The sequence below is a fragment of the Tachypleus tridentatus genome, chromosome 6, assembly GCF_004210375.1.
Source record: "Tachypleus tridentatus isolate NWPU-2018 chromosome 6, ASM421037v1, whole genome shotgun sequence".
Taxonomy (NCBI): domain Eukaryota; kingdom Metazoa; phylum Arthropoda; class Merostomata; order Xiphosura; family Limulidae; genus Tachypleus; species Tachypleus tridentatus.
In genome coordinates this window covers 40,049,084-40,072,545 of record NC_134830.1, presented here as the reverse complement: position 1 = coordinate 40,072,545, position 23,462 = coordinate 40,049,084, and the positions used below count along the sequence as shown (strand labels likewise).

The following is a 23,462-nucleotide window of genomic DNA, read 5'->3' as shown; positions in this document are numbered from 1 at the left end:
GAGAAGTTTTAGCACATTCATATGCCTTGAGTGTCAGTTATGGAGTTTTTTTTAATATTAGGTACAGCGAATATTTCCCGTATTAGACTTTTAGAGTACAATACCTTATACAGATTTTGTCTGCGTAAATTGCTATTAAAATAATAGTTTATTTTTACACTGGTAATAAACAATTATAAATTGATAGTGTTAGGATATTTCAATAGTTCTGTAACGTTTGCTTTTAGTGGAGTAGTATAACTGGACTCTGAAGTATAGAACAGATTTTAATAACTAAGGACTTGAATAAAGTTTTGGGATGTTTTATTTAGATTTTAATCAGTTATAAAGTGTTTGTCAACACATTTACAATGCAATTGTGCGTACATATTTTGTGTAATATTTTTCGTTTGTTTTTGAATATCGTGCAAACAGCGTGTGGGTGTTTTCTTATAGCTAAGCCACATTGGGCTATCTGTTGAGTCTATCGAGGGGAATCGAACCCCTGATTTTAGCGTTATAAATCTGTAGACGTACCGCTGTACTGAAGAGCGCTAGTCGTTCCTCAGTTAGCAGTGTAAAACTAGAGGGAAGGCCTTTAGTTATCAACACCCACCGCCAACTCATGGGTTACTCTTTTACCAACGAATAGTGAGATTGACCGTCGCATTATAATGCCCCAACGCCCGAAAGGGCGAGCATATTTGGTGTGACGAGCATTCGAACCTGCGACCCTCAGATGATGAGTGGAACGTCCTAACCACCTGGCTATGCCGTGCCTGTAAGATTTCTTCCTTTTCTCTTTGTTGTTCGTATATCAACTTAATAATAACCATATTTTTCTTGGACGAAATATTACCATATGATTTACTTTCACAAGGTATGTGAAGTATAACATTTGTGATTTCTGTTTCGATATCAAAAACTGAAAGCAAACTTTGTAACTATCGTCGCAAATGTGAAACCACTAGGTTGTATTTTTATGATTTAAATATAATAATTAGGATAACTAATGCTTTAATGTGTATTGTTTACATGTACACATGTAAGCAGTCTTATGTTGTTTACATTAAGTGAAGATAAAAGAGCATTTTTTATCTTCAGCATGTACTGTCATTAAACGTTAACTTTATTTACTGGTTTCTTTTGAAATATATTGTTTTTATTATTCGTTCTATTTGTTTACAATTCTAAAAACGTGTATATATCTACAAGTTCGATACACTTAGTTAATAATAACGTAATAACACTGCATCGTTTTCACCTAAATAAGTTTGTAGTTTACATATAGTGTTTAAGTATAAATGTTCATAATATTTACGTGTTCTATTTTAACTTTATATGTGACGAAGTTTCTTGTAAAAACAAGGATCTTGTAGGTACTGATCAATTTGTTTTTTCCAAAATATTTTAAAAGAATAATGGGAAAACGTAGTAGATATGTTGAATAAATAGGCTGTTTTGTAATTCTTAAATATTGGACTTTATGTGCGTCCTACTTATTCAGTGTCCAAGATAACTTAATCTCTTAATAGCGGCCCTGCATGCCCAAGCGTGTTAAGGCGTCGACTCGTAATCTCAGGGTCGCGGGTTCGCTTCCCCGTCGCGCCAAAGATGCTCGCCATTTCAGCCGTGGGGGCGTTATAATGTCACTGTCAATCCCACTATTCATTGGTAAAAGAGTAGCTCAAGAGTTGGTGGTGGATGGTGATGACTAGCTGCCTTCTCTCTAGTCTTACACTACTAAATTAGGGACGGCTAGCACAGATAGCCCTCGAGTAGCTTTTTGCGAAATTCTAAAAACAAACAAACTTAATAGCTCTGTGTAACGTGACGAGTCTCCGCTTTCCTTTACGTTGTGATAAAAATTTTGGTTTTGTTTTCAGAAACAACAGTTAGCATTCAGAGAACTGTTTTAAAGGTAAAAGTCAGTGTTTTGGAAAGTTGACAATCGGTTTAAGTATGTAATCTGAATTTCATACAGCGCTGATGCCAAGTTGGGAATGAAAAACAGGATACTGTCCACGCGGGCCAACGATGTAGAGGTCCAGAGTTATTTTAGGTATATCTATATATCTCAATTTGACAGAGATGTCTCAGAAATTCGGAGAATATTACATAAGCTGGATTCTTCTGTCTCTAGTGTGTAACATTTAGTGCTAGTTGTAGGTTTTGGTTGAGTAGCTGTTATCCGCCACGATTTTTATATCAGCTCAAAAGGTTTAAAACTAACCCGGTAAGTAACTGTTCTTTTTGTTTCCAATTAAGTTCTTATTCATGGATAGATTGGTCTTTATAAGAGGTTAAGTTGTGTTTTATGCTTTTACTGAGGTGATTAATACTGACCAGAAGCAGAAAGCGTTGTTTAGTGAAGGAATAGTAACCGCTAACAGATAAATTCAAATATTGTAACAAGATGACTGAATAGACAGACACACAGAGATACTACACAGACAGACTTTCCATTAAAAGGTATTTTTACATAAAATTGTTCAAGTTGTCATATTCATCTAAAATGACCGTTATATAAAACAGCGAATCAGAATCCCTAAACACCAAATTTGGTTTATTTGATACGATTGAGTATCAATAGATACAATACCGTTAAGTTTATACATCTCAGGTATTTGTTATGATTAATTATTAACATTAGAGTACCGTTCATGTTGATACAACAACTCGGGTATTTTGTATGACTAATTATCAAGATTTCAAGCTCTGTTAAAGTTTGTACGGAAAGTCTGGTATTTGTTAGGACTAACTATCAACATTTATAGAGCACCGTTTGAATTGATACAACAACTCAGGTATTTATTAGGACTAACTGTCAACATTTGGAGTACAGTTTACGTTGACAGAACAACTCAAGTATTTTTCATGGCTAATTATCAAGATTTATAGAATATCATTCAAGTTTATACAATAACACAGGTATTTGTTAGGACTAATTATCAACATTTATAGTGGCGTTGAAGGTTATAAAATCACTCGGGTATTTGTTTGGACTAAGCATCAACGTTTAGTGTACTGTTTTAAACACCACAACGAACGAATAAATCAGCTTATATCAGTTTCAATCTTCAGAAATTTTGTTTCTTATATTTACCCTTCGCTGTATCGTATGAAATGTTTTACTTCTATATTTCATACAAGTAAGTCAGAGGGTAGAAATACTGGAGTCTATTTAATAATGTAAGATAGTACAAATACAACAATCTACACAGTGTTAGAGAGTATAAATACATAGTCTACTCAATGTATGAGAGCATAAATACAGGACTCTACTTAACTTTTGAGATTATAAATGTAAAAGTCTACTTTGTGTTTGAAAGATGGATACAAGAATCTATTTCATATTGGGATTAGAAACGTAAAATTATATTTCATGTTTGAGATTAAAAATAAAGGAGTCCATGTAATGTTTGAGATTATAAATAGAGACGTTTACTTAGTGTTTGAAAGTGCATATACAAGTGTTTACTCAATGATTAAAAGTACAAATGTAAGAATCTACTCAATTGAGAGTGCAAATACAGGAGTCTGTTTACTCAGTGATTGATAGTACAAATACAAGAATCTACTTAATATTTGAGTGTACAAATACAGAAGTAAACTTATGTTTAAGAATACAAATATGGGAGACTACTTAATGTTTAACAGTACAAATACAGAAGATTACTTAATGTTTGACAGTACAAATACAGAAGTCTGCTTAATGTTTGACAATACAAATACAGAAGACTACTTAATGTTTGACAGTAAAAATACAGGCTTCTACTGAATGTTACACAGAACAAATACATGAGTCTACTTAATGTTTGACAGTAAAAATACAAGAGTCTACTTATCTTTGATAGTAAAAATACAGGAGACTATTTAATGTTTATAATAAAAATACAGAAGTCTATTTAATGTCTGTCAGTACAAATACAGAAGCCTACTTAAAGCTTGTAAACAGCGTGGAAATAAAAGCCACATAATATGAGATATTTTAAAATAATTCAATAATAATACGTTCATCATTCTATTTCCTACAGTCTCTTACGTCTAAAACACAGAAGTCTAGACTCTTTGTATAGTTCCGAACTGTTGGAACAAGAAATTATACATATGTAATTGACAAATATATTAAATTATATTATATTATATTATATCATATTATATTATAATTATATATATTATTCTATATTATAAGAACATGAAAAAATTACACAGTTGACTGGTGAATTGTTTAGGTTATTGTTATCTTACAGGCCCCATGCTGGAACAGTTGTAAGTTTACGGAGTTACAACTCTAAAATTAAAGGTTCGATTCCCTTTGGTGGACACAGCAGATAGCCTCATGTGATTATCTATAAGAAAAATACAAATTTTTGTTTAGGGAAAAAAAATTAAATTATTTAGAGAATAAAATTGTGTGACGTCTGGTGAAATGTTCAGTAAATTATAAATAACATTTGATATTATATCAAATACGTTGTGGCCCGGCAGAGCCAGGTGGTTAAGGCACTCGACTCGTAATCTGAGGGTCGCGGGTTCGAATCCTCGTCACACCAAACATGTTCGCCCTTTAAGCCGTGGGAGCGTTATAATGTGACGGTCAATCCCACTATTCATTGGTAAAGGAGTAGCACAAGAGTTGGCGGTGGGTGGAGAAGACTAGCTGCCTTCCCTCTAGTCCTACATTGCTAAATTAGGGACGGCTAGCAGAGATAGCCCTTGTGTCACTTTGCGCGAAATTCAAAAATAAACCAATCAAAAACTCTGTAAAGATGTTCTTGATTATAATCGAACTAGCCATATTCCTTGGTCACTGCGGTATTTTGCTTCTGTGTGTTACTATATAAGTTACAAAATGGTTCTTCACCTATAACGTTCTGCTGTTTAAACGATTATATTTTTACTTTGTTTTTAAGGTTGACAAAATCAGCCGCTGAAATAACTTTACGTGGTAAAATATTCAGAATCTGTTCCTTAAACCTTTTCTGTTTATTGTTGGCCCTAAAATATCGAATACTGATAACAAAAGTATTAGAAAATAACACCATGGTTAAGCATTATTGTTGAAGTGCTGTCATCTTTAAACGCACTGGTACGATACGTTCAATAGCGTCCATCAGGCAGTATGCGGTAACTTGACGGATGGAGATTAAATCCAGGGTTCGATTCTCAACGATGGCCACAGGCGATAGCCCAATTTGGTTTTATTCTAAAGAAAAGAAACATTCGAAATATTTCTCGTTGAATAATACCAGATGGGTATTTGTTTTAGTGAAGCATTTGGAAGAGTACGTTTATATGTAATAACACTATGTAACACAAATTTTGATCCTGGATAGTATGCTTTATTTCTTAATTGCTTATGTTGTAAAAGCACAGAAAATGGCCATTATTCTCTTGAAACTTTGCTTTTGTGACCTGGATAATGAAATTTAGAAATTAACCTATTTTCTATGTAAAAATGGGCAAATTTGCACATTTTCATTTACATAAGGTCTGAATAAAACAACATATGAATCAAGATTTACATGTATTTATACAAAAATGTTTAGAAGTGACTAGTTTTTGTAGATTTGCGACTGTAAAGTAAGTCACATTCTAACATGTTTTTCGTAATAAGACATGTATTTGTTATTACGTGATTGTTATTGTTAATTTTGAAACGAAATAATCTATCTGTTTGTAGTAACTCATTGATTGGTGAAGTCGATTCTGTACAACAAACTAATTGACGGAACATAATAGTATACGTCAATACACACAGAAATAAAATCCGTAGGATGCATTGCATCATTAGCCGTTATCCGAGTACTTTATCATGAGCCCTCATCTGGTACTAAGATACCAATACGAACTATATTTCTATGCAAAAAATATACTAACTTAGCATTTACCGGTAGTTATTTATTCGAAAATAATATTATTATGCCTCACATAATTTACAATTGTAAAACATACGTGTCATTTCTAATTTAGGTCAACTTGGGGTCATAGTTGTTTCTTTTATTTTGTCGCAAAAAGTCACGAGAAGGCATAAAAATGGACGATGTGAGTTTCAGAAATATAAACTGCTAGATGTAAATTTAAAACATTACTCAGAACAGCTATTCGAAAGTTAAAGTAGAAGACAGCGGATTTAATTTTATGTGCTCCTAAGTGGCTTAGCGAAAATTCTGAAGATCTGGTACTCTCAAAACCGGGTTAACCGTAGCGGGCATAGCATACGTAGCTCATTCTGTAACTTTGCGTTTAACAACAAACAAACAAATTACCCTTATGCAATAGTTACTGTAGTATTTTTTTGTTGTTTCTTCATACAGAAAGGTTGGCACTGGAGACGATTTTGTTACCATTAATATAATTTCCTCTAGTCCATGTTATGCTTTTCTTACTACCTTTGTGTTGTGCTTTACAGACGTAGTAATGGATGGAGATGAGGACTCCTCTTTTTTTGAATATCCACCTGTATTTGAGGACGACTGCTCTATGATAACTAGTATGGATCGATCTGAACGACCACGCCTTCAGGAATCTCTAGACAGTGGTTACGAGGCCTCACCTTCTCGCAGCAACTGTCAAGAAATATTCATTTTCGGTACAGATAGTACCACAGAAGAGCCACTTGAAGTCGTAGATTCACAAGACAAACAACAACTAGGAAGCAAGGCAGAATTAGAAACCCATGAAAGTGACCCTTGTGAAATAAGTGGTCATTCTTGTCTTTGTGTTTGTGGAGAAAACCAGAATTGTTGCTTATCGTCTTCCTGTACAGTTCAGTCCACATATGGAGATGAAGATAGTGGTTCTCCTAGTTCTGTTAGCCATTCCCTTCCAATTTCTATCAGTCCTCACTCTTCTAGAAATCTTCAGACCAGAAATGTTTTTTTATCTTCCTTCAACACTATCGTACGACGCAGCTCCATCCCTCATGCCAGTCCTTCACATGCTTTCTTCATGTCTTCTTCGGCTTCGTGCCACTATGGTCCAACCTATCGCTCCATCCAGTCCGAAAATACTATTGATCTCACCCGTTGTGATTGGACAATTGGTGGAGATTCGCTTCCACTGGCAGGAAGCCAAACTACTTCTGTTGCAACCCAGACGATATTCGAGAACCTAGTTCAAGGAAATAATTCGAACGGGGCTGTTGCACCATCAAGAAGTGAGTAGAAAACTTAGTATGTTAATAAGGATTCTTTTTTAGTAAATCGGTAAAAGTTAATTATATTATAAGTCAGTAAGGCATGTTGCACGTTTTTACATACGTCCATGAAATGCTATATTTGACGCAGGTATCAAAGTAATAATGTGTACTTGAAGAGTGGCCCAGTACTGTATGATAAGTCGAGTTCTTGAATATAGATGAACAATAAAAATTAGCAGTACATATTTGGAGTATTTCGGTTGCTTCGTTACGAATAAATACTTCACGGTAGGGGTTCCTTATAATCGGATAACTGAATTATAGTGTACAGTTGTATGAACTCTTAAAGACTGGTGAATAACTCAGAATTCATATTGTAACATTTTATACTCGGAGATACCTAGATTAAGCGTTTCTAACGAAGTATGTTATTCGTTGGTTTCTAACTGACACTTCATTATAGAAGTTACAAGTTGGCATTGATGGTAAAGTTTTGAAAATAGATAAACAAATCAGTGACTGGATGATAATTTCTTGAAGTTTTAGGTAATTAGGTGTTTGGAAGAAAATTTGAACATTGTGCATTATAGGATCGGGTTAAAGTTATTATGCTGTGATGTGCATATTTTTCGGGCATATTTTTAGTTGTTATTCTTAACGCAAACTGAAGTTTATTATGATACATTTCTGTAAAAATAAATAATATCACGACCTAATTCTTTCTTGTATCTTAAGCTGTCCCACAAAATATATCTTTGTAAGATTTATTGTGGTATAAACTATAATGAATAAAGTACGTTTGTAATCTTTTTACACCTCAGACTATCACACATAATATATGTTAATAGACTTTATATATGTTAAGCTGTTTTACACAATGTATGCTCGTAGACCTTGTACGTTTTAAACTATCGTACATAATGTAGCTTTGCAAACCTTGTATGCTATTTAATCCCTTAAACAATATATATTTGTATACCTTGTAAATTTTAAAATGTATTTTTTTTATAAATGGACGTTTGAAGACCTTGTATGTTATTTTAAATTTATTGTTAACTTTTAAAATATAGAAATGATTGAAAAGGTGGAAATTGCGGGAACATATAGGTGCAAGTGATAATTGCTGTATTAGGTTCAATGTTTTCCTGCATATGTAAGTAAGAAATAATGTTTTTTTTTTGTTTGAATTTCTCACAAAGCTATACAAGGGCTATCTGCGCTAGCCGTCCCTAATTTAATAATGCAAGACTAAAGGGAAGGCAGCTCGTCATCACTACCCACTGCCAGCTCTTGGGCTACTCTTTTACCAACGCACAATGGAATTGATCTTCATTTTATAATAACCCCACGGCTGAAAGGGCGAACATGTTTGGTGTGACGGAGATTTGACCGCGCGACCCTCGGATTACAAGTCGAGTGCCTTAACCACCTGACCATGCCTTGAAAGAAATAACGATCTTCTAATTACAGTTTTCAAAAAAGCAAAGTTTGAAAGGACGCGACCAGAATTATCTGTTGTGAATTGAGCAACTGAGTTACTTGGAGCTACTGATAAGATGTGGAAACGAGTGAAGATGAATTTTGAAATATTCAAGATAAACATATTTCTTTAGGAAAGAAAATGGTTGCTGCAGTAAAAACCAGATTGGCTTACAAAGAGTTGAACAGATAAAATTAACGTAAAGGATCATAAATGTAATACATTTAAATTGATTGGTATAACAGGAGAATTGGAAAATTGTAGAATTTCTATAAATTTGGTGAAACAGGAAATTAGGAAAATGTTGTATGAGAAAGGGTTGGCTGAAAATGTAAAATTTAACAGTAAGGATTACTTTATACACTAAGAGAGTGTATCTGGATTTTCAGAAAGCATTTGACAAGTAAAAGGCTTGTTTCTATTGGTAAGGGGGATAAGTTAGCTGGATGGAAGAAAGCAGAGGGTTGTTACAAATGGTATTCAGTCAAACTGAATTAATGTCACAAGTGGGCATTGTAATACCTCAAAGAAGACATCATTTTATCTTTTATAGCACTTTCCTTGTTGAAAAGTCGTGCGTGTCATGTTATCTCTGTTGGTATGGTGAATAAGTTACCAAACTGGATAGAAGAGTAGCTGGGTGGAAGAAAGCAGAGGGTTGTTACAAATGACGTTCAGTCAAACTGGATTAATATTACAAGTGGGATACCTCAAGACTCAGTCTTAGGACCTTTGTTCCTTTTGATTTACATCAGTGACATAGATGAGGAAATAGTCAATAAATTACTTAAATTTGCAGATGATATTAAGGTCTTGAGTGTTGCTAACTGTGAAAAGGATGTTGCTGATTTACAAAAAGATTTAGATAATTTAGTTAGTTGGGCAAGAAAATCGCAGATGGAGTTTAATTATAACAGATGCAAAATAATGCACGTGGATTATCATAATTTGAATGGGAATAACCTGAACAAAGTTATGTAATAGTTGATCAGTCTCTTAAGCCATCCAAGCAGTGTGTTGTTGGTATTGGTATGGTAAATAGGGTTTTAGGTTGTATCTACAAAAATATAAAATATAAATCTAAAGAGGTTATAATTTCATTGTACATGTCAATGGTTAGGCCATATTTGGAATATTGTGTTCAGCCTTGGGCTCCTTATCTTAGTAAGAACATTAAATAAGTAGAAAGGGTTCAGAGAAGAATTACTAGAATGGTGCCTTGGAGGACTGGATTATCATATGAGGAGAGGTTAAAATATCTCTTTTGAAAAAAGAAGAGTTAGAGGGGATGTGATTTAGATATTTAATATTTTAAAGGGAATTGATGCATCATTTTTTGTCATATTTAACAGTGAAAATAGTAGGACTAGGGGATACACATACAAATTTTGGTAGGACAGGAGTCATCTTCAACTAAAACAGTTTCACTTTTCTATCAGGATGATTAGCCTTTGGAATGGGTTGGGATCGGTTGCTGTAGGGGCAGTAAACTTAAATAAGCTTAAGAAAGGCTTGATAAGTAGATGAATAAGGCCTGGTTTTTAAGTTTTTTGTTTAAGTTAATTGTGTTTACAATGTGGAACAACCAAGATGAACCAATAGGTCTTATGTTGTCCGAAAACGTTATGTTATATTATGCTGTTTTACACAATGTAAGTGTTATACCTTATTAAGCCTTAACAGTCTTATATAATGTAGGTTTGCAGACCTTGTATATCTTATATTGTCTAACACAATGTAGTTTTGTAGCTCAATTTTTAGGCCTCTTATGTATTAAACACAACGTTCTTTCTTGATTTTTATCTGAAATGTCTCAAATAGTGTAAGTTTTTCGTGTGTATTGCTTAAATTCGAATTCCCTACTGTATTATTGTTTGATGGTGTATTTATCCTGTATTTATCCAAAGCACTTAATGTCTATTTGTTGATATGTTATTAATTTGAACTAAACAACAGGTCTTTATCCCATTTTAATCCAGATTGCAAGAGGCATTTTCGTAGAAAGTCTGTTAATCCAAGTAGCAGGGTATATGTTTAATGCTATTCTATTAATCCGGACCACGTAATGGCCTTTGTTCTATTCTTTAACAATATAGATCCCACAGCGTATATTTGATAATATTCGTTTAAGCCAGCTCATACATCGTTTATTTGATGATATTCTATTAACCCAGGTGTGGGTGTTTCAATAGCAAACATCTTACAGTGTATCTACAAGTGTTCTGTTAGTTGACGTGAAATAATGTGTTACGTATGTTTTTTGTTTTCAAATTTTCGTACAGTGATAAAAAGCAGAAATACAGAGTAGATTTAAACCCGTTTTCACGATATCATCACGCAGACTATTTTCATTCACGTGCCACTTCTTAATATACTTAATAAACGGTTGTTTTTCTATCATGTCTCATAATACAAAAGTGTAGATCTTTTCCTCATTAAGGTCTGAGAAGAAATTATGTACAGTTAAATGAAGGTCGTATTTTTATTGAAGAAAATACAACACTTTTTGCACTTTTGTAAATAATGCACGATTAAAGCCACGATTATGGGTAATAAAAATGATAAATTTCTAGTTAAACGCATACAGTTTTTAATTCTATACTAATCATTATTGGTATTATCCTGTGATGAGGGACATTTGTGGTATAGTTTAAAGAAGAAACTTACCCTAACATGGAGAGTAAAGACGGTTTGATTTAGTATTCTTATCTTTATCTTAATAATAGGATTAAATCAAAACATAAGAATGGGAGATATGACGTTGAATAAGCAAAATCATTTGATCGTGAAAATTTTCGCCCATATGTCATATTTTTCTTTCCATAAAACCTTATATGAACTTGTGTAGAGGTTTGTTTTTCAGACGCTGTGCCCCCCCTCAAAATATATATCAATAAACTCTTATTTCTAACTAAACACGTCGCGTTTTCTTTATTATGTTGTTTTTTGCGTAGAGATCACCATCGTGCATCGATACTACCATATAGAGCACGACTCTCTTTCTATTGATCTCCAATATTTTACATTTAATCTTAAAAACAAGTTTTTGCCAACAGAGAATTTTGAACTTTGAAAGCGAACTTTCCGATACGATGCCAGTATTTCAGGTTTCAGTTCGTTTCTAAACAGGAAAAAGAAAATGCGTCAAACGTGTCCTGTATCTCAGTGCCTGAAACATGAGTCATTCGGATTTGTTATTGTAACAGCAATGTTTCACTACCGTAGTTCTCGTCAGATGAGATACAATAGACGTCTTTGTTCAAAAACAGCGTTAATGACAGTTTTACGAAAATAGTTTGCGAACGCAGTGTTTCATTTGAAGAGCCAGTCATGTGTCATTACCAACGCGGTCAAACGTTTACGTTAAGTATATATATACATATATAAACACAAGTAAAACGGGAGACCTGAGAACAGTGAAACGTACTGTAGAAATCCGTACTTTCCCTTTTAATTTAAGATTTGAATTACAGGCCAAGCATTCTTTACATCTTCTAATAGACAAACGTTAAACAGAAACTTTTACCACTATTCGTTGGTAAAAGAGTAGCCCAAGTGTTGGCGGTGGGTTGTGATTACTAGCTATCTTCCCTTTAGTCTTATACTGCTCAATTAGGGACGGCTAGCGCAGATAGCCCTCGTGTAGCTTTGCGCGATGTTCAAAAACTAAATCAAACCAATCTCTTAAGGCTTATACTACAGTGTGAAAACCGATTGTTTAAAGGAAGTTCTTAAACAGCGCTATCGTATGACACCAGATGCAAATTTATACGTACAGGGAAAATTGCTAGAAGCACGCATGCGTAATAGATTTATTAATATTCTATATAAGTGATATAAGTTTTAGCTGCATATTCGTTACCATATGTCAAATATACATGTTAATAAAACAATCTGAATCATTCACCTAACACTTTTTCACTTTTTGTTTTCCGGCTTATAACAGGCTGTTTCTTTGTACTTTATAAAGGCAATTCGGTAAAACTCGATTTTTAAGTGTATGGTACCAGTTGTTTTATTCTTGTTTTATATTTTAAATATTTTATTCATCTTTGTACTTTAGAGAAATTAAAAGTGTTAAAGTGTAAAATCAAAGAAAGGTTTGCCTCTTACTTATTTTAATCACAAGGTCATGAGATCATATTTTTGGACTTTTAGATTATGTTTCTATCACAATACACATAACAAAACAACTAAAGAATTACGGATCTACACCAGTATGATATTATACTTAGTGACTGGTTAAACTTGAAAAATCAGGTACAAGTTTTAACCTTTTAAACTTTTTTTTTTATGTTAGCCCCCACCCCAGTGACACAGTGGAATATATGGGGGTTTATACCACTAGAAACCGGGTTTCGAAACCCATGGTGGGAAGAGCACAGATAGCCCATTGTGTAGTTTTAGGCTTAACTCAATAAAAACATACACACCTTTTTATATGAAGTATTTCAGTGAAATGTGTACTTTAAACTAGAATTGCTATGAGTCAGTCACTGAGCTGAATCAGTTCATTCTATCAGCTAGGTGTATTAGTATTTACATTTTGCTTTGTAAAAGAACATCAAAAAATAAACAGATCAAAGTTCTGGCATGATGCCAAGTGTGGTATCTGTATAGTGTTAGTTACTCATGTTTATGCTTATGTGGTGTTTCAAGTTATGACTGTCAGTCAGTCGCCCGGGCAAATCCCGGGCCTTATAACTTCCGCGCTTTCTGCTCGTGAGGCCCAAAAATAACTTGACAATTAAGTCAACTGCTTTTTGTTTTAAATAGTAAAAGTGTCGAATAAGGAAAAAAGCAATAAAGAAAAAAATGATAAGGCTTAAACGTGTGAAAAAAGATATTATTAAAACTCGTTACTAGTTCGTTAGGTTTTCTGGTTGTTTCTTTATCGCCTTTCCACAGTCAGAATGTTTCAAGCCAGCGCTACAATGTCTATGTGATGCTTGGTTATTTTTTAAAATCAAACCAAATTATTTTAAATACTACGAACTGTGACGCACCAGTAACCACGGCTACCTCGACGTCAACACTTCAACTTAGATCATCCATGGTCTAGTCATAATAGTAACGAGTTAGACTTTTTCATCTCCCTGAACATGAAAATTAGTTTAGTATTATATCGCAAAAAAAGACAAATTTTAAATAACTGACATCCTGAAAATTACTGAGCTTGTTTTAGCGTTAGAGGAATAAGGTAATAAGATTCAATATTTTTAATTTCTTTTTCTTAGTACACATGTGTGAAGAAAGAAAACACATTAAGTGTTGAAATGCAATTGGATTTTGATTCTATGTCCTTGACATTCGTTCTTAGACTTGGAGTTTCAGCTTTTCTGTGTTTTTCTTGTAATTTTGCTTAGCAGTCGAAGAGATAATTTTGAGCATCTTTTTCGACGTACAGTGTTGTCACAATTTTAGGTAAATTTCTATAAAGTAAATTCGAAGTAAACAGAAACTAGTCATTTTTTTAATATCAATCAAATTAACCGAAACATTAAATGTTAAACGACATGGACAGTTAGGAGTAAGCCTTGCAAAGGAATAATGCTGTTCCTAACCACTGGCAGTGGCGTAGTTAAGTTTCACACTTATGAGAAGGGGAAACGAGAAAAATTGGAAGGGAGCCAACAATTAAAAAGAAACTGAAACTGATCAAATCAACTCAAATGTAATAGAGGTCACACAAGATATATTTTTAATTACATGGTACGAAACGAGTATATTACATACAAAAGCTGAAAATAATATGTGATAAATATGCCTAGATTTTTAGGGGGCTTAGTCCACTTGTCTACGCCTCTGCAAACCAGCTGTTTAATAGCCTCGCCCATTGTGCGCCCGCTACTGAGCGTTTGATACCCTAGTACGTCCATCACACTAGAACTAATGATGGGTAAGGACCGGGAATTTTCTAGTATGGTAATGCCCCATTAACCTTAACTTATGAATAATAAACACACTTAAAAGTATTGCATATTCGTGTACTAATTTTATAATTCATCAGTCAGTTACCCGTGGTGCTAGTGCACTAAATTCGCCCGTGATTTATTCAAGACGTCATATCTGCATCATGAGTAAAATAAAGTTCTCCTTGACGGGAAACGAAGGGGAAACAGGAAATTTGTGACCCCTATTGCAAATCTTCATTTACACAGGATAAGAATTTCGCGAAGTTGGGGGCTGTACATTAAGTAAGAAAAAGGTTTTTTCAGTATCATATAAGCAAGAGTTCCATTATAGTATGATGATATGAAATATAATAACGAAGTAGCTGAACTGATTGTATCATTTACCGTGTTACGAATGTTCACGCAAAGCTACATAGGGCATATCTACGCATTTCGTCTCTAAATCTCAGCCGAAAGACTAGAAGGAAGACATTAGTCAACAGCAACCACCGCCAACTCTTGAGCTTCCCTAATTAAATAATGGAACTGATAGTCCCTCATAAAATATACTCACGACTCCATAGTGCAGAGAATGTTATAGTTAAATGTATGTACTTTTTATAGTAATGAAACGTGAAACTAAGATTCACTGTTGGGCACGCTAATTCCTGCCCTGCAATTGGCCCTGTTGATGATTAAAATCTAACTTGCCAAGTCTAACTCGTACGTTGTTTCAGATAATTCCTGAACTTTTGTAAGATCTCAAAGGAGATAGCTGGAAGTCTTACTCGTCCGGAAAACCGCCACTGATTAGTTTGTTATAAAAATTCTACACAATGGGCTAGTTGTGCTTAACCATTAGCAGGTACACAAACCTGAGTTTTAGCGTTATAAGCTCATTGTCTTACCGCTTATCCACCGGGATGGGATGGGGGTCGTTTATCAGAAGCTGCCCCATCACAGTAGACTGTTCCAAATAGGTTCCGGTTACAAATTAATGTTGTTGTTACTCTGATTTTCACACAGAACAAATCATCCTCCACAAAGCAAACAGTAGAGCTCTGTCTGCCACAATTTGGTTTGTGGCGTAGGTTACCTTTTTCGAGACTGTATTTGATTATCACAGTCACAATTAGACATGTGGCCGTTTTAGTATAGTTAAAGTTTAGTAACAAATTTTATTTGGCTTGTCTATACGCAAGCTATGTTTTCGCATTACAAGACACAAACCAGCTTGCCCGCAATGGTGTCAAAAAAATATCAAGTGAGCCAAAAGCATGCGTAACAATATACTTCAGTTTGTTTTATATATGAGTCATGCTTTATTTGACAGCCAGCTAACAGTCATTTAGAGATAACGTAGAGCTAGGTCGAACTTTATTGTCATAAGAAAGCACACCGTCATGATGAGAATAATATGTGGGTAGGACTAAGCATTAGTGGACATGTTTAATTCTGTTCCCTGTGGAATAGTACCAGTAATTCCACACGTGATAGGGCCCACCTTTTTACGAGGCTTTATGACGACAAATGCTTATACAAGTGACTTACCCGTCCCCATTTTCCTAAACTGGTTGATGTACATTACTTTAAGAAAACGGACAGCCCCCCGCTAGTACAGCGGTAAGTCTACAGATTTACAACGCTAAAATCAGGGGTTCGATTCTCCTCGGTGGGCTCAGCAAATTGCCAGATGTGGCTTTGCTATAAGAAAAAAAAAAACACTTTGAGCCCGGCATGGCCAAATGTGTTAAGGCGTTCGACTCGTAATCCGAGGGTCGCGGGTTCGAATCCCGGTCGCACCAAACATGCTCGCTCTCCCAGCTGTGGGGGCGTTATAATGTTACGATCAATTTCATTATTCACTGGTAAAAAGAGTAGCTCAAGAGTCGGCGGTAGGTGATGATGACTAGCTGCCTTCCCTCTAGCCTTACAGTGCTAAATTAGGGACGGCTAGCGCATATAGCCCTCAAGTAGCTTTGCGCGAAATTCAAAAAACAAACAAGAAAACGGAACTGATTAAGTGTTCGCTCCTTTCAGGATACCCCAGAACCCCATCAACAATGATTTCAGAGCTTCAGCCTCTAATGTAAGTTACTGTTTATCAATATCACACTTCATGCTGGAGTGAAACGAACTGTGAAAAAAGCGAAGTCACTTCTTTTAAATATTCATTTACAAGTACAGACTCAATAATCAATCATATGCATATCAGATCACAGTTAAGGTGGATCACCATTTCCATATTTTGTTTCAACTGGTTAAAATGTGTCGTTGCCTAACTTCCAATCACCCTTTGTAGGGTAATTACATAATTACATTTATCTGAAACTGTTTTCACTTTCTTTGTTCAATGATTTGGTAGATCCAAAGTAGAGAACATGAGTGCTGGAGCAGATCCTGCAAACCGGACAGCAGCCGAACCACTATTTTGCTAACTATAACTGTAGGACTTTTTTAAACCCTAACTTGCACTTCAAAAATTGTTTCTAGCTACTTGAGTAGTATGTGTGAATCAATATAACAAGAATAACAAATTACGTTTGTAATCTTCAAGTGTACATGCTTGAGCTTGCTTACATCTATGGTGATTGTAAATGCCAGTGACCACCTGTTTTTGTGAATCATAACGAGCTGCTTGCAAGTGAGTAACACTATTAATAAATTACTGTAACACTTGCACAAAACTCAATCTCAGAGCATCTATTCTTAAGAAATTATTCTATGGAGCATGTCCTCAGAACCCCCCCCCTCTAGCACTAGCGTGCCAAAGTGTGCTTTACACACCATTCTAGGTTTCCTGACCAATCCAAAAAGAACAAATAAAATTGGTGTATATCGCGTAATCTAACTGCACGTGAGCAGTGTTTATCTACAGAAACACGCGTGCTTCATGTACATACAAAGCCCGGCATGGCCAAGCGCGTAAGGCGCGCCACTCGTAATCCGAGGGTCGCGGGTTCGCGCCCGCGTCGCGCTAAACATGCTCGCCCTCCCAGCCGTGGGTGCGTTATAATGTGACGGTCAATCCCACTATTCGTTGGTAAAAGAGTAGCCCAAGTGTTGGCGGTGGGTGGTGATGACTAGCTGCCTTCCCTCTAGTCTTACACTGCTAAATTAGGGACGGCTAGCACAGATAGCCCTCGAGTAGCTTTGTGCGAAATTCCAAAAAACAAACAAACAGTTTCATGTACAATGGTGTTCAGTTGTTTGTGTTTGTATGGAAGGTGATATACAAAGTGAATACTGACCCCTATCTTGCTTTTTTTCCAGAAAATCAAAACGTTGTCAAGATAAGTATACTCTGACCTGTAATAAGAGTACAGAGATATTATTCAACGTCTTTCATAACTTTATATCAGTTTTTTTTAATTTCTATAAAACAACGATGCACTCATTACACGACATATGATAGACTCGTATCTTACAGGTGTACCTACAATGTGTGTAGTATAGTAATGTTCCAGTACCTTGCACTGAAACACACGGCTGCAGTGTTTCCCAGTACATGAAACTGGATACACAGAGAACTTTTCGTCCTTGTTATTCTGCTTGTTTCTTTCTTTGTAAGCGTGGGTATTATCGAACCCATGATTTTAAGCATTATAAGCCCAAAAGTTTATCGCGAAAGCCAACGGACATTAGATACAGTGAAGGACTGCACAGATACAGATATAAAACTGTCGGTGCGATAAAGTAGACACCAGGTGTCAGCACAAGTTCTTATCCATTATATGTGTAATTGAAGTTGAACAGCAAAGAAGGAAGTCGAATTAAGTCACAATCTTGTAGACGATAGTTTCTGTTTATTAGGTGACGTAACAGTCAGTGTAACGTTTTCTGCTTATTAGGTAACGTAATATTCAAGTGAAACGTTTTTGTTTATTAGGTGACGTAGCAGTCAAATGTAACTTTTTCTGTTTATTAGGTAACGTAACAGACAAGTGTGACCTTCTTCTGTTTATTAGGTGACATAACAGCCAAGTGTAACCGTCTTCTGTTTATTAGGTGACACAATAGTCAAGTGTAACCTTTTTCTGTTTATTAGGTGACACAATAGTCAAGTGTAACCTTTTTCTGTTTATTAGGTGACATAATAGTCAAGTGTAACCTTCTTCTGTTTATTAGGTGACATAATAGTCAAATGTAACCTTCTTCTGTTTATTAGGTCACATAACAGTCAAGTGAATTTTTTGGGTACTTCAACAATTCGGAACGTCCTAGTTTTACAGTAGTAATAAATAATATATCAGTAAAGTATAGCTGTATTTTATGTTAAAGGTGACATAATAGTCAAAATATTATTTCCGTTTATTTAGTTATGTAGTAAGTAAAATTAGCTCAAAGATTCAAGGCATGGAATTAATGTGAACTCATTATTTTTTTTATACTAATAGGATTTGGCTAAAACGTAAAATTATATTTTACGCAATCTTGCTGACAAAATCACCAGAATCTTTCGCATAGAAATGTGGGTGATAAATAAACTACTATAACAGAGTAGAATAATACATTATTTTGAAACACGTATGATGCATATATATACATTCATTTCAAGTGATAATTTGAGGCTTATAGACTATATTGTAGTTTTAAATCTGTGTGACCTGATCTTGTTTTTGTGTCTGTAAGGAGTCGATATGTCACACGCCCGGTATGTGTATAGTGAATCCTTCAGCAGCCAAGCTGATCTTCCCTGTCCAAGTTTAAGTGGCTACCGCTAAGTATAAAGAATAGAGACCCAATTGGTTTAGATAAGGAACAAATACAGGGGGAGGTCCTGCGCCCAGCCTGGGAGCCTTCCATACATGTTCTTGTACTGTTGACCTTGACGATATATTATCATGTTTACCACCGGGACTTTTGTCCTCTAGTTTCTTCTTAATCAAACTTAATCAGCTTTAAACACACATAAAAGTTTGAATCTATGCATTTAAAACTGTTGGCAGAAATACAATGTTTCCCCCTGCTGTTTTAACACAACTTACACATTATCTAAATCATGTGTTAGTAGCGGACAACAGGAAAACATACTTATGAAAATCACACTAAGGCTATTTAAGATACACTTAAAAGTTTACATGTAGCAACGAAACAACAGAACAAACATACGTAAGGAAAGACATTGTTGTGTTCAGAATAGGTTTGTTTGTTTTGGAATTTCGCACAAAGCTACTCGAGGGCTATCTGTGCTAGCTGTCCCTAATTTAGCAGTGTAAGATTAGAGGAAAGGCAGCTAGTCATCACCACCCACCGCCAACTCTTGGGCTACTCTTTTACCAACGAATAGTGGAATTTAACGCCACATTATAACACCCCCACGGCTGAAAGGGCAAGCATGTTTGGCGCGACCGGGATGCGAACCCACCACCCTCAGATTACGAGTCGCACGCCTTAACACGCTTGGCCATGCCGGGTCGTTCAGAATAGGTTACACTGCACAACAAAGTTTTTGCTTCTTGAACACTGTTGGATGTTTCTTATAGATTTTTGGCTGTTGATCACGAAAATCACATCCAAAGTTACCCATCACGTACCGTTTCATCGAAATCTTCAGTTTTGTCATGTTTTTTTCTCATATTTGTGTCCATAAAATTTAATTTCTGTAAGAGACCTATGAACAATGTTTTGTGCAGTCTCGGCATGTCCAGGCATGAAGCTATTCTGTGGAAGTATGCAGCCCGGGCATGCCTGGGGAGACCAGAGTCAGCTTGACACTGTCTCAGCAGGCTATAAAAGTGGCTTGCATACACAGATGCTACTCATGGATTAATATAGACCTTATAGTGTGTACGTATTGTTTCAGAATATACCATTACCTTAGTTGCACTGTAACAAGTTAGTTAGATGTTATAGATGTTTTACAGGACGATTGGTGTTGGTCAATATGTCTCCTCAATGTCGTAACAGCCGCGATACATTCTGCTATATTTGTGACGAATATACACTTGTTCATCAGAGACGCTCAATGACTGCTCTTGTGAAGAAAGCATATCATCTGTACTTTGGCTGTAAAATTGATGATCAAGACCAGGAATGGGCGCCTCACATTTGTTGTGCAACATGTGCTGTCTGTCTGAGAGCTTGGCTCAGAGCCACTCGAAAGACAATGCCCTTTGGTGTCCCGATGATATGGCGAGAACAGAAAGACCATGTGACGGACTGTTACTTCTGTTTGACTAATATGTCTGGTTTTTCTGCCAAAAACAAGAAGTCAATTGAATACCCTAATCTGCCTTCAGCAATTAGACCCGTGCCACGTGACGACAGTCACCCAATTTCGAAACCATCAGAGGAATGGACCTAAGACGAACCAGATGAAGAAACTGCAATGCAGGGAACTGGCAGTGACATTGATCCGGATTTTGAACCGTGCTCCTCAGGCGATCCACATCTTACAATACACTCAGAATTAAACGATTTGATCAGAGATTTGGGTCTGTCAAAAGCAAAAGCCAAATTGCTGGGTTCGAGACTGCAGGAATGATGTTTGCTGTCACCAGGTAAGAAAATTTCTGTGTTTCGAAGCCGCCAAGATGATATAACCAAATTCGTTGCACAATTTGACAGTCTCTGTTTTTGTGTTGACATCAAAGAATTGTTCTCTGCTTTTGGTTATGACCGTGACCCGCAAGAGTGGCGTCTCTTTATTGATTTATCAATGTTAAGCCTCAAAGCTGTTCTGTTATACAATGGCAACGTTCACCCTTCAATACCTGTCGGCTATGCAGCACACATGAAAGAAACCTACGAGAACATGAAAATGTTGCTGAAGCACATCCAGTACAGCAAGTACAACTGTAATATGTGTTGAGATATGAAAGTCGTTGCTCTGTTTCTGGGACTGCAGCTCGGCTATACAAAGTACTGTTGTTTCTTCTGTGAATGGGACAGTCGTGCCAAAGAGTCACATTATTCTAGACAGAGCTGGCCACTCCATAAAACGTTAGTTCCAGGACAGAAAAATGTGGCGCATGAACCGCTTGTCGACCCGGCAAAGATTTTTTTTGCCTCCTCTTCACATAAAATTGGGACTTATGAAGAAGTTCGTGAAAGCAATGAACAAAGAAGGCGAAGGTTTTCATTACTTAAGACAGATGTTCCCAAGAATAACTGATACCAAGATCAAAGAGGGCATTTTTTTTGGCCCTCAGATCAGACATGTTATGAGTGACAAGTGGTTCGAAGATCTGTTAGTTGAGCCGGAAAAGATTGCCTGGAAAGCCTTCAAAGACGTTGTTAACAATTAATTGTCTTGGCAATTACAGAGTCCCACAATACATTCAGCTGGTAGACAAACTTCTCAAAGCATACAAAACAATGAAGTGCAACATATCACTCAAGATTCATTTCCACCACTCACACTTGGACTTCTTCCCCGCAAATTTCGGTGCTGTTAGTGACGAACATGGTGAAAGGTTTCACCAGAGCATTGCTACAATTAAAAAACGATATCAGGGCAACTGGAATCCATCAATGCTTGTTGACTACTGTTGGACACTGCAACGTGATGCACCAGACATTGAATACAAACGAAAATTAAGAGCAAAACACTTTTAATTATGTTGAACCTAATAGCGTATTAGAAACATAAACGCAATTAAATACGTTATTGCCGGTGAACAGTTAACTGTCTATTTCTCAGAGTTCCTACGTGATGAAGCAAAACCAAAACTATATTTGTGCATACCCAACAGGAACCTGTCACAATAAGCAAAAAACTTTTCAGGAAGCAAACATTTTCAAAAAAATTGTTGTGCAGTGTTATTAGTTCTTACAGTAAACAAATATATTAAATTACATTCTACCTGGTGATTGTGAAACTGTACTCTGATATTTGTCTAGTATTTTATCACGAACTGTGCATGGGAGAGCGACATTTCTGTAAGCGAATCTTTCTACAACGTTTTGTTAGGCTATTCTTATGTGTAGCTTAATTGGCTTTACTACTGTTCTTATATATATTTGATACTACGAGTCTTTGAATTAAATTGTTTAAGTTATAAATAAAAAAACTACGTATAAAATTATGAAAGCACGAAAGAAGATAAAATATTTCAAAAATCTACCTTCAAGCTTTTTTATTTTCTCGGAAATACAAGATTACTCAAACTAAACATATCTTTTAAACCCCATGTCCCAGTTCGGTTTTAAGAGGACTGAAAATGACAAACGTCATATAGTTTCCTGTATAATTAAACGGCGTGTGTTGTTATCATGCAGAGTTTTTGTTGTTTCTTATGGTTGAACGGTGACTCGTACGTTTGCAAGATAAACGTTTCGTGATTCATTGCACAGTTTAAACTCTAAACATTGTATCTTCATTTCACAAGCATTTCTGTGATCCAAGATAAAACCGAGCGAATTTTCGCTTTTCTTCTCGGTTTTACAAAACACGCCAATTGTCCGAACAGAACTATCATACTGTACAGGGCCTAATTAAAATATATGATTTAATAACACCGATTTAAACGTATATTATGTAATTCGTTGAAAGAATAAATTAGGATATTAATTCTCTTTCGTGGTCTGTAAAATGAATTCATACCATCATGAAAGTTATCACAACTAAGAGCCATAAAAACAAAAGTTGTTTGTTAAACTGTTTTCGTGCAGGTATCACAATCTGCTTTTCTCGGGTGTATAAACTTCAGGTAGTAACAAAAGAAAATATAATTATGGAGAAATGCTGATGTCTTCAAAGAATGAAATCATTAGATCTACAATATTAGCATATTCTTTGCATGTTTCCTATAATAACGTTTTAGTATGAGATAATCAGACATTGCGATAGCCCATGTTTTTGGATATTTAATGGGTCTTGGAATAAAAACTCGTTTCAATTCAAGTGTCAAAGCAGACAATGACCCCAGGTCTGCGTGCGCTTCTAATTCTATCTAAGATAGATCATGAATAACAGGTTAAGATAAAAGGGGAGTAAATGAACATCCTAGAGGTCATTGAA

At 35.6% G+C, this 23,462-nt stretch overlaps 1 protein-coding gene across 1 annotated transcript in view; it reads left to right on the top strand.

Moving 5' to 3' along the window:
* LOC143252294 (uncharacterized) overlaps positions 1-23,462 on the top strand; it is a 59,877-nt gene that overhangs the window by 1,147 nt on the left and 35,268 nt on the right. Inside the window, exon 2 of the mRNA XM_076504206.1 lies at positions 6,395-7,141. Coding sequence (XP_076360321.1) covers positions 6,403-7,141 — 739 coding nt within the window. The 5' untranslated portion in view covers positions 6,395-6,402. The remainder of the gene's footprint in view (positions 1-6,394; positions 7,142-23,462) is intronic.